Source organism: Ziziphus jujuba, chromosome 5 (assembly GCF_031755915.1).
Source record: "Ziziphus jujuba cultivar Dongzao chromosome 5, ASM3175591v1".
NCBI lineage: Eukaryota > Viridiplantae > Streptophyta > Magnoliopsida > Rosales > Rhamnaceae > Ziziphus > Ziziphus jujuba.
In genome coordinates this window covers 4,028,708-4,041,159 of record NC_083383.1, presented here as the reverse complement: position 1 = coordinate 4,041,159, position 12,452 = coordinate 4,028,708, and the positions used below count along the sequence as shown (strand labels likewise).

General features: G+C 34.5%; 2 protein-coding genes across 9 annotated transcripts; one reads left to right on the top strand and one right to left on the bottom strand.

The window, feature by feature from the left end:
• Window positions 1-4,268, bottom strand: LOC107420637 (transcription factor bHLH74). Of its 7 annotated transcripts, none has more exons than XM_048476268.2 (10): window positions 3,881-4,268; window positions 3,344-3,754; window positions 2,148-2,759; window positions 1,817-2,050; window positions 1,664-1,729; window positions 1,504-1,572; window positions 888-959; window positions 648-791; window positions 470-551; window positions 1-382 (listed from the first exon to the last, which is right to left on the bottom strand). In XM_048476268.2, the coding sequence occupies exons 2-10, from the start codon at window positions 3,344-3,346 to the stop codon at window positions 357-359; spliced, it is 1,308 nt and encodes a 435-aa protein (XP_048332225.2). In that variant the 5' UTR covers window positions 3,347-3,754; window positions 3,881-4,268; the 3' UTR covers window positions 1-356. The 7 variants fall into 7 exon arrangements, with proteins under 7 accessions (XP_048332225.2, XP_048332226.2, XP_024930783.3 ...); XM_048476269.2 differs by having other exon boundaries at window positions 3,344-3,634; XM_025075015.3 differs by having other exon boundaries at window positions 3,344-4,268.
• Window positions 4,269-9,346: 5,078 nt separating this feature from the next.
• Window positions 9,347-11,566, top strand: LOC107420612 (chaperone protein dnaJ 15-like). 2 transcript variants are annotated; one of them, XR_009639099.1, is made up of 5 exons: window positions 9,347-9,640; window positions 9,760-9,854; window positions 9,930-10,034; window positions 10,188-10,238; window positions 10,981-11,565. XR_009639099.1 is itself a non-coding variant. In XM_060817626.1 (4 exons), exons 2-4 carry the CDS (start codon window positions 9,801-9,803, stop codon window positions 10,990-10,992), a joined length of 297 nt encoding a protein of 98 aa, XP_060673609.1. In that variant the 5' UTR covers window positions 9,348-9,640; window positions 9,760-9,800; the 3' UTR covers window positions 10,993-11,566. The 2 variants fall into 2 exon arrangements, 1 of the variants encoding a protein (XP_060673609.1); XM_060817626.1 differs by having other exon boundaries at window positions 9,348-9,640; window positions 9,760-10,034; window positions 10,981-11,566.
• The last annotated feature ends 886 nt before the right edge of the window (window positions 11,567-12,452 follow it).

Genomic DNA, 12,452 nt, shown 5'->3' with positions numbered 1-12,452 from the left:
TTTACAAAAATCATTTCCTTCATTGATCTCAAAAAAAACCCCTCAAAAGCTTTTCATACATAATCCGAATCTACAACACCAATAAAATAAGATAAAAAACAATCATCTTCACCAATCAAAGTTCCAATTTGTTGTCTGAATATACAGGATTTGTAATTTTTAAAAAGTCATCTTCTTCTGTTAAAAATTCGAAGAACGGTTAGGAAATGAGAGTCTATACAACTGAAGAAATATTTTTTTCCCCGCTAACTTTTTTTTTTTTTTTTTTTTCCTTCTTTCTGATTGAGTCAAATCGGTCAACTGGAAATTTCAAATTCTCTGTTTGGTAGAAATAAAAACCATTATCTCTTCCAAAATTATAGCTCTGGTTTCAAGAGCCCTGCTGAACATGATAGCATTCTACAGTTAGAATAAACTGAATATAACTAGATTTTGAAGTGGCATAAACGAACTTAAACAAAAGTTTTACCATTTGCCCCCAGATTGTCAATAGCTGAACTGGAATCAAATCCCATATGGAAAAGACCTTGGAGCTCATTGTCTAATACAGTCTGCATATACACACACCTTACATGAGTGTTTTGATTTTTCGACAAGAAATAGGATATGATAATAATAATCTAATAACTAGAAGATCCTATACTTGCCTGAGGCAAAGAAGTATACTGTGGAGATGTACTGGGTACAGTTGGCAATGTTCCCTGAAAGATTCCATGTTGGTAAGGTTGAGAAGAGTTGATTCCAGGACCAAATCCAAAAATAGCTCCGTTGCCACCTCGTGAATTAAGAATCTGTAAACAAAAATGAGAAGTTTGATCCCTTTTATTGAGCACAATTTTAACTTTAAATGTTCAATAAGCTTCTACATTAGGTTGAGCTTGACTTACATCTTTGGATAGAATTCGTTCTATATCAATGTTCAGTTCAGGATTGACAGTTGCAAGTTTCATTGACAAGAACTGCAACATGAGAGGTAAAAACACCTTTTTATAACTGATACAAAATAAGGAGTTATACATCATTTGGTAGAGATTTGTTTTTCCAAAATTTCAACATAACCACAAATGTAATAACGATCTAGTAGTTCAGTAAATTTAAAAGAAATTAGTTGGCAGCATTAATGAGAACCAAAAACTGTACAACAGCTTGCAAGAGTTCCAATTCAGTGGCAACAACATGACCAGAAAAATGCTGTCCTCGCAAGAAAATAATCTCTTTGTTGATCAAGGATCAACTTTTGTTTTTCCCTTTATTCCATTCAAAATATAGTTAAAGATCATTTTCCATTTTCAAAAGAGGAAGATTAGAATCAAATAAAGGTAAAACTGATGGTTGCAATACGTTTTCCTTTTCTGTTCACAAAGCTCATACTAACAAGATCCTTGGAAATGCTAAATTAGATATTTTTAACCATGAGCCATTCATATTATTCAAGATAACCGCAGATCACTATCATTTCATAAGAGATTAAATTCTCCATCAGAGAAAGCAAAAATAGCATACCTCAACCTGCTGTTGCAACGACTGCACATAGTTGATGATCTCATCAAGCATTACTGCTTTCCCAGTAATCTAGAAATGTAAATGGTACAAAAAACTAATTAGTATTCTATATCAATAATAGGAACAACTTTAGTGGAGTGGATTGACCATCTCTCATTACCTTATTGCATCCCGGAACAAGTTCTTGAAGCAATCTCATCCGCTCACTAATCTTTTCTCTTCTTACCTGCAAGCAGATAACTCCATTACTTTTAAGATGTTTATAAAACCAAAAATATTTTTCGAGATCTGATATATTGGAATGGGAAAGTACCCTTTCTGCAAGGCTATGACTATTTGTAGCCTGACCTCTCCGAGCTCTCACATGAATGTAATTTTCCTTGGGAGCTTCTTCACTGTGAGAACTGTCCTTGGATTGTTTCCCTGTCTGCTTATTGCGGATGTTTCCACTCGTATTCTCTTCAGCTTTGTGTTTCTTTTCTTCATGATCTTTCATAACATCAGAGCTCTCCCCAGATAGATCCTTGTGTTGTTCTCCTTCCGCATTCTAGAACAGAAACAAAGCAATTCAATATATTGGGCAATAATAAAAGCGCAACAAAATCAGGATCTTAAATGATACAATTACAGTATAACTCAATTACCTTGTTTGGACTGAATGGAGAACTGGAATCTAGCGCACGTTTTCTTCTCTTCCCACTGGATGATGAACCTATACCACCGTCTTCAGTTTCACGACCATCATGAGATTGTGCACCAATTGGTGAAGCCCTCTCAGTCGCTTTCTCCTTGTGCAGGGTATACTTTGGAGGACAACCAGTATTAGCAATGCCGGAACACTCGGCTAAGCCAAAAGAACCCACCATTTCCGAGAAACTCCCACTTCCAAAGCATGGAAGTTTAGGCACCATCTCAACAAAACTTGAATCGGATGGATACTGAACAAGGTGGGAGGTGCTGTTCATTCCCTGATTTTCCAACACAACAGGGTAAGGTGGATTGGAAAGTTCACCGTGAGAAACCATTGAAGAATCTCCAAAATTCTCACTCTGACTCAACGATACAATTGGATCCCAAGCAGAAGCAAAGAAAGGGTCAGCGCCATTAGAAGGTTTAAATATGGACAATGAGCTCATTGTCATTCCTGAAACCTTTTCAGGCAGGTGGGTTGTGCTCATCCCTGAAGATGGACAATTGAGAATACTCTCACTTCTATGTTGAAACCCCACATCCTCATTTTCATGACCGCTCATTTCCTGAATTCAGAAGTTCAAACCTCCCAAAACTAAGGAATCCACCTATATATTATTAGAAGGAGACCAGAACTTAAGAGTTACTATATATGAGGGCCACAACTAGAAATTAACAGAGGGAAAACGTGAATCTAAAGGCAAAGTAAATTTGACTAAAGTTGACTGGTGATATCTTGCACAACTCAACAAGGAACAAGTAACCTTGGCAGCTTTATAGAACTGATAGGGTGTTAAAGTAAAAGAAGCCCCTTATTGCAGCATCCCCATAGACACAAAGTGAAAGGATAAATCCTGTATATCAGGCATAAAATCTATAGCACCAGCTACTTACCTCTCCCTTGCCCCCAAAAAAAAAAAAAAAAAAAAAAGAAAAAAAAAAGGAAATCACTAGGATCAAGCTTACTCTAATGCAGAGGAGAAAAAAGGAAAAATGCTTCCCACAGACAAGAAAGTGAACCTTTCAGAGCATAAATAAAGTAGACATAGACAAACAATGACATTAGCTTAGTAACAGCTCACCAGACTAACAAAAGAAAGCAGATTCCCTTTTTTCTTTTTCGTTTTAGAGGAGAACTAGATTTTCATACCATCTACTCGATCAGACACCACAATGTGATTGATGTAAAGGCTTGAATCTCTTCAACTACGACCCAATTGAGGAGGATCACTAGAAGCTTCAAGTAGTGAATGTAGATTTAGAAATGGTGCCGAGAGGAGTCCCGGTGAGGAATAACTAAGCGTCGAAGGTCTGAGCCAAGCACCAATAGACCCCCGATAACCAAGAAAAGGGATATTGCAGGAACCCTTTTAAGATACTCACAGATGGGTATCCAAAAAAAGACCAAGAAGCATCAAATTCTACTTGAATTATGCATGAACTGAAATTGGCAGGGTTTTAGCAGTCCCTTAATTGAGAGTTTGATTTTAACTTCAAGGACATCAAATAATCAAATGCTTGCTTAAATTCGACAAGGAAAACAAATTTCACCAATTGGGCACTTGCATAAACAGTAAAAAGAAGTATCAAATTCCAACTTTTATAGATCACAGACCATAAATAAAGATACAAGCCTAGAGAGAGAAAAGCGAGCACAAAGAGAGAGAAAGAGAGAGACTTTGCTTACCTGCCAAAGTTAACAGGTGACATGTATGATTTTAAAAGACTGGCTAACTACTGCAACTGCTCTTGTTGGAAAATTATTACAGAACCTAATCTCTTTCCCTTTCCACACCTTACTCTGGTAATTTGCCTATCTTTTTAATTTCTTACACTTATATTATGCATTTCCTTTGTCCTTTTAAAATAAAAAAGAAATTTCTTTTTTAAGAGGAGATTGGAGGGGTTCTTCACTTCAAGCCCAAGCTTACTTGCTTTTTTTTTTTTTGGGTAAAGCCCAGGCTTGCCTGCTAGCTTCCTCCTTTGACATGCTTTTTTTTTATTTTTTATTTTTTTACTGACACATTTGCCAACTATTCCAACAGACCTCTCTTTGCTGTTACACACTCATTTTTCTCAGTGCCAACTAACCCTCTTTCATTTCTTTTGAGATGCTTCATTATGTTCCTAACCACCATCATCCTCCATGAACATCATTGGCCATCAAAGTAATACACTGGGACCCAATCTAATTTTTCCTTGCAAACCATCCAACCTGACTGTCTGAGGGTAAATATGTTCCCCGCGTAAAAAAAAAAAAAAAAAGAAGCCATCTTGATCCTGATCATGTGCGTTCGGTGGGACCCCTTGACAGGTGTATGGCTCTGATGAGATACCCTAACGCTGTGGTTGCATAGCAGAATTAATTAGTCTTCCCCATTTTGTTTATGTGTTTTTATATTAGTGTCCAGTACATGCAATCTTTTTCTTTTTTAATTTTATTTTTTTACACTTTAGGGGCATTGGGTCTCAGGAACACAAGGAATAATGGAATCTAATCATCAATTTACCTCCTTGTCCTGGTACGGTTTCCAGCTGTAGTAGCTGTTTTCCCTATTCAAAGCCTCAAGCCAAAGCTAAAGCCAAAGCCAAACCCAGCCAACCCCAGTCAAACCAAATAATCTGGTCAGCCTCTAGCCCGGTTGGGATCTTACTGGATAAACGAAATTATTCCGGAATTAACGGCTAATTTTGATGCCAGGTCATGATCCGGTGTGACGGACCACACTGTAGAAATGAGTCATCGGTCCTCTAAATTTTCCTAATTATGGAAATTTAAGTGGACCTGATTTAGTTTGATATAGAATAATGGGACCCATCAAAAGTACTGCAGGGATCATTAATTATACAGAAACGATGACTGAGATGGTACACCAAACTTATCTGTGTGGGTACTCACACCAAATCATTCTTCTCAGTACTTTTTTCGATTATTAGGTGTGGCCTTGTTCTTTTCGTGTTTAATTTTATTTATTTATTTTTTTAACGACCAATTGCCAATTGTGGGTGTTCAAATGGGGTTTCATTTGTCAGAAAGTAATGAATTATTGCTCTCATAATCACATTCATTGGTTTAACACCTAAGACCATGCAAATATATTTAGTTTATGGCAAAAAAATAAAAAACGAATATGGCAAATAATCTGAATTTTGAAAGGAAAACAACAATATTCAAGATACAGGAAAAATACAGAGCCTACCTAGTTTGTTTAATCTTTTTTTTTTTTTCCCTTTTATATTTGTTATTCTTACGTGTATTTCGTCCTAAAAGAAAATAATAATGGACCTCGTATGTTAAATTTAAGAAAATTATAAACACTAATATGTAAGAATGACTGCATCTCATGATTCAGGTAGTAATTGAGATAAAATCTGAATTTATACGTTTTTACAAAATATTTTTTTGTCTTAAAATTTATGAATAATACTACATATTTTATCTAGTGATGTGGTCGATCAAACAGTTTAATGCTATATTCTATAAGACTGCCTATCATTTACTTTTGATGGTAAATTATTATACATATTTACTTTCCATATGATCTCAAAAATACAACAAAATTTTGTTTCCCTCAATTGGTCTTAGTAAGTCACTTGCTACTGAATTTTAATTAAAGAGGATTATTTGATCATTCTAATGATATTAATATGCCATCAAAGCTTATACAGAATTTAAATAATTTTGTTATCGTTTAAGTTTGTAATTTTCAAAACTTTTTGTCATAGTTTTATGAAACAAAAACTAAAATTTTCCATACATATAATTTCAGCATTATATGCGTAGTATTTATTTAATTGAAGGACCATCCTGCCAAGTAAGTTTGTCATTAATTCTTCTATGAATTAAGATATAGGTTCGTATTTATACAGTGGTTATTACGTCAGCTTTTTCCAAATAAAAGTACTTTTTTTTTTTTTCTCAACAAACATAATAATGTTTGTTTTCAAATTAGTTTTAAATAAAACTTATTATATACTGTGCTGTTGTCCATGAAGAAAAAAAAAATAATAAGGTAGTGGTAGCAAAAGGACAGGAAAATACGATGTGTTATTTTCAACAAATTGACAAGTCTCGGCACAGTTCTTTAGCTCATTCAAACAAAATCAATATGATGAACAGGTGTAAAGATTTGAATTAATTTTGTCCAGCTCCCTTCATTAAAAGATAAGCCAGGTCACAATAAATCATCATATCTTATACCATATATTAAATTTTAAAGGTGATATATTTTACTATAATATATATATATATCTTCAATTAAAATATGTACATGAAAGAAAAAGGTACTCCTGTAGCACTTTTGAAAACCTTACAATGGGAATTTTTTCTTAAAATAAAATTAGTTAAAGAAGATAAAATATATATATATTGATCATGAAATATTAATTAAAATTTTGATCATGATAAGCTAGCCAAATATTTAATACAAGGTCCGCTAATCGATCACTGGACCAATCAGCTCACAAGAGATGCAGATTAAGATTGTGTGAAAAGGTTGCGTACATTATTATTTTTGCTATATATATATATATATATATATGTCCATAAGAAAAATGGGTGCATGTGTTAAGCATCAATGAAGTGTAGCAGATAAATTGTTGTTTATATAAAAATATGAACAACACCAACATGATTAAGTTAAATGAAAGCACAACCCAAAAGAGATGTCCCACGATCACGCGTGCGGCATGCTTTGATGTTAATGTGGGGCCCTATTAGATATATATATATATATATATGAATATCAGAATATGTGATATATCCACTTGTGGTCCTTCCTTGATTAGCAATGATGAAAATGATACTTAAGGGACGAATCTTTTAAGATTTTGCTCCATCAGATTTTCTAAACCCCCCAATTTTCCCTGATTAATTATTAATTAATTTAATTTCCTACAGCTGCTTAAACTCTCTTTTGCTTTTACAAACTTCACAACCCCACGCTTGATGCTCTCTTTGCGCTCACCTTTCTTTTTTCCGGGACAGGAAGATTTTTACTTCTAAAGAAGCTTTTTTCCCCCTTCTCTTCTTTACACAAAGTTGCCACCTTTCCCTTTCCAAATTATACAAAAGCTATCTATATATCCTGTCAGTGTTTTAGAACCCAAAACACTGCCAGTTTTCCTTGTATTATATTCGTGGCCGGTTTGAGTCTGAGAGCACATTACAACTCATTAACAAAAAAAAAAAAAAAGTACACCAATTAATAAACAAAGAAAATATAGATATAAATTAGTGAAATTCCTTCCATGATTGGTGTTAGACTAGAAACTAAAACACCTTCGCAAATTAAACCACAATATCCTAATTTTTTTTAGAGAAAAAAAATTATATATATATATATATATCAAAATATGCATGCGCAGAATAGTAGCAATGATGATAATGTTGATGTTATTTAAAATTAAAGCACAAAGGCTGCTGCTAGTGAAACTGAAAACCATGATGCTTGCAGCTCATAAAAACCCAAGACGGCTCAGAGACCAAATCAATCATTCCAGGCATTCAAGTTTTCCGCAAAAAGAAGTTTCTTCTATTTCTATGTACACAAAAGCACCAAAAAATTGTGCTTATATAATTAAATTCCAAGTACAAGTCCAGGCATTATAGCGCGGCTTAATTAGGATTGTTACTAATACGGAAGAATAATTAATCATGGGTTAACTTCTATATATCTATTTATTACCAAAAAAACTTCTATGTATCTATTTTCAATGGGAAAGGAAAAAAATGTATCAAGTGTGAGAGTGTTTATAAAAGGCCAGGCGGTTTTGAGAAACCATGAGAAGAATATAATACGACTGAAACCTACGTCAATCATCTGCTTCAGCAAAAATATCAAGTCCACCAAAACATAATTCTATGATGCTGACAATGTAAAAATTGCAGCTTTTTTTACTGTGTTACGTAGTACGATGAGTATTGTCGCTGAAATTTTAACCAGCTTTGGTCCATCGATCTCCTTTTGATCATCTACTTTGTGTGATGCCCATAAAATTGGTTGTACATTAATTGTCTCTGAGGGTCAAGATTCTCATTAGGTTTTGACCTTTCCATTTCCCATGTCGATTTTCGAACATCATAGCAAATCAACTGTCAGAACATATCTGCCTTCCCTTTCCTTCCCCTTTTACGGTACATTAACATATTGCCACACAATTTAATGTAAACTGGGTTACAGTTTCAACCCCTTCAAGATTTTTATTTATTTTTAAATGAAAAAAGAGAAAAGCTTAAACTTCAAGGACGCAATATAATTTGGCTTTTTATATTGATCAAATAATTAGAATAATTAATCAATTTAATTAAAAATAAATAATTAATCAATTACAATCAAAGAGGTTGAAAATGCACGTGGTAAGCCGGTGATGAATCATTTTAATTAAGAGGGGTAAATAAATATCTTTATTTTCTTAATTTTACTTTTCAACTAAGAAAATTTAATATTGAAAAGAAAAAGGAAAATCAAATTCGGCATGGGCATAGCATAGGTCCGCTTTCTATTTTATATTTAGAAAATATTGTAATTCTGATTAAAAAAAAAAAAAAAAGACAAACAAACAAATGTCTTCTGTCGAGTGTAAAATTATAACGTAACAGAGCGGTGAAGCAATACTGGCAACTCTCCCCAATTCCAAAACGATAAAAAAAAAAAAAAGAACTTCTTCTACTTTTGTTGCATGTCTAACCATAACGACATCATCATCGTATTCATAAATCTGTTGTTGTTTCCAAGAGACAAACGCCTTGTTAATTAATTAATTACTAGGAAAAATACACATGGTTGTTCCATCTCTACATCTTAATTACCACTCTAGCTATCATTCTTCACCAATTTTCCATCCTTCAATTTTCGGTAATGGTGAAAAGCATGGACTCTCCTACATTATACGCTATCATTAGCATTTCAACATAATTGTTCAGTTGTGTATTCGGCCGAGAAAAAAAAGAAAAATAGAAATCCAATTGGATAATTAGTCCGTAGTCGGTGCAGTTCTTAACTAACTTGGGCCCCCATGTAAAGGCCAATAAGCAATCCAATTTTTGGACCCAATATGGGAGGCCCATAAATTAGAGTGGTCGGTCCGTGGAATCGTCATGGTCCATTTAATTTAGGGGAATTTGGCCCAATACCCCCATAGGACCGAGCTTCATGAATTTTGCCCCCTCAATTCATTTCTTTTTTGATCTACCCCTCCAATCTTTTAAAATCCCAAAATACCCTTATGTGTTTTTTTTTTATATGTTTTTTTCTTTCCTTTCTTCGACTTTTCCCCTCCATCTCTTTATTCATAACCAGATCTTAGGAGCCCTCTGTTTCCTTTCATGAATCGGCCGGATTGTAAGCGTGGAGACTGCGCGTTTTGAAGGAGATGGTGAAGAGGCGACTCAGAGAGAAAACTACAGGATTTTAGAGAGCCCTAGGAGCAGAAGCAGAAGCAACAGGTAGGCAACAGCTCTAATTTTGATTTTCTGTTAGTGGTGTTGGGAATTTTTTTTTTTTGGGAGAAATTGTGAAAGTTGTGTTCTGGTTTTTTTTTTTTTTTTAATAACGGTGGTGGTAGGCATTTCTTGCTGAGAGATATGTATGATGATATGATGCTGGATGGAGTACAGCCAACTAGGGATACATTCCATTCTGTCATCAGTTAGTGGAAAGGTGCTTTCATGTTTGTTATCATGGACTTTCATTCTTTCTGGAATTTTCCGTTTGGTTGATTTTGTTTTGTTGCAGGTGGATAAGCAAAATGCTCATTTCTTTGGTGTTACGATCAACGAGCAACAAGCCGAGTGTGGTATTGTAGAAAGAGTTACTTCAAATGCACAAGGCAAATTTAAGGTATGTATATTTCATATTTTTGCATTTAAATTGTTTATATACCATGTTTGATGACTATGAACTCTCTCTCTCTCTCTCTCTCTCTGCATCTGCATTTTCTTTTGTGTTGCTGGTGTGACATTAAATTTATAATCTAATTGCTTTATTTTCCAGTTACTTTATTTCGAGCAAGATGTGAATGGCGGTTATGGTTTGGCCCTACAGGTACCATATCTTCTTTCCTATTGTGTCTCCAATCCATTTTCCATTTTATAGTGCATATGGTTTTTGCATTCTGAAAGCTGTCATGGTTGTTTAAAAAATTTGAAGCATAGATGGAGTGAACAGTGCCAATGATCATATACAATTGGTAGAAATGTTTTGTAATAATCTTGTCATGTTAAACTTTCTGCTGTTATATCCTTCAATTTCTAAGTACTATGCGTCTCTAATTTATTTTCAAAGCATAAAATTGTGGCTGTGAAATTGTGATTTTGAATATCACACATGGGTAGAACTTAAAATTAGTAACCTACCTGTGAATGTGACAATGATGCTCAACTTCTCTTTTCAAGTGAATGTCATTGCATTGTTTCAAGTGGTCAAGTGGTATTGGTGTGGCATTTCAATGTATTTCTGTTTAGTCCTCTGACCTCATTCCCAAGGGCTTTCTTACTTGCAATTTGACTACAATCCTTTAAACAATTGACTTATATAATTGTACTATGATTTTATGTAGCATGCTTTTTTTTATTTTACTTTGGTTCAGCAAATCTTTACCTTTAGTCAATAATTTTGTCATATGGAAATGCTTTTTTCCCCCCACCCCTCATCAAGCCATCTAAATTTCAATATATATCATTGACACACAAAAATCATGACAGTCAATTGCCTATTTAATTAAAATTCATTTAGCAGAATCTCTTCCTATGCACATGCATTTGACATTGGTGTGGTCTCTTTACAGATGGATAATTGATCCTCCTCTGGATGTCAATGTACCATCAAAACGCACACCATGGCCTGATGCCCCTCCTGAACTCCCTACCAATGAAAATGTAGTGTTGGGCATCCAAGAGCATGCTGTAAAGCATCCTACAAAGACCCGCACATCTAGATCAAAGAGACGAAGCAAGAGAAAGCATGACACAAGAACGGTGGACACACAGGTTGCTTCAAAGCATTCTGAACAAATTTGAAAATCTTAGCACGAAGACGGCTAGAGATGCATGCTGCTGCTGTGTGAATTTTAGGCATCATTCTTCAGCATCATAAAAAAATTTGAATTGCAAAGGCTTATTAGCACAGAGGCAGATGGCCTAACCTGGTATATGTGAAAAGAATCCTTACAGAGAGAAAATCCCAAAATTTCATAAAAGTGTATCCAATTTTTCAAAAAAATTGATGACTGTTCACCATCGGTAATTCCCGGAGAAATCATCGGTAAAATACAAATACCCTCTGGAAAAATTACCGACAGTTTCGTCGGTAATTCCCGAGGGTGTACAATACGGAATATTTTGCCAATTTTTTCTACCCCACAAGGCCCCTAAGGTGTGTTGAATGAAAAAACATGCAAAACATGGATTCTATAATTGTACTAAGGAGAGAAAATCAAAAAATTTCATAAAAGTGTATCAAAGTTTGCAAAAAATATGTATATTGTTCACACTAGGGAAATTACCGACGAAATTGTCAGGAAAATACAAATGCCCTCTGGAAAATGTACCGACAGTTTCGTCGGTAATTTCCTGAGGGTGTACAGTAAAGCATATTTTGCCAATTTTTTGGACCCCACAAGGCTTGTAAGGTGTGTTGAATGAAAAAACATGCAAAACATGGATTCTATAATTGTACTAAGGAAAGAAAATCCCAAAATTTCATAAAAGTGTATCAAAGTTTGCAAAAAATAAGTATACTGTTCACCCTCGGGAAATTACCGACGAAACTGTCGGGAAAATACAAATGCCCTCTGGAAAATGTACCGACAGTTTCGTCGGTAATTTCCCGAGGGTGTACAGTAAAGCATATTTTGCCAATTTTTTTTACCCCACAAGGCTTCTAAGGTGTGTTGAATGAAAAAACATGCAAAACATGGATTCTATAATTGTACTAAAGAGAGAAAATCAAAAAATTTCATAAAAGTGTATCAAAGTTTGCAAAAAATATGTATACTGTTCATACTAGGGAAATTACCGACGAAACTGTCGGGAAAATACAAATGCCCTCTGGAAAATGTACCGACAGTTTCGTCGGTAATTTCCCGAGGGTGTACAGTAAAGCATATTTTGCCAATTTTTTGGACCCCACAAGGCTTGTAAGGTGTGTTGAATGAAAAAACATGCAAAACATGGATTCTATAATTGTACTAAGGAGAGAAAATCCCAAAATTTCATAAAAGTGTATCAAAGTTTGCAAAAAATAAGTATACTGTTCACC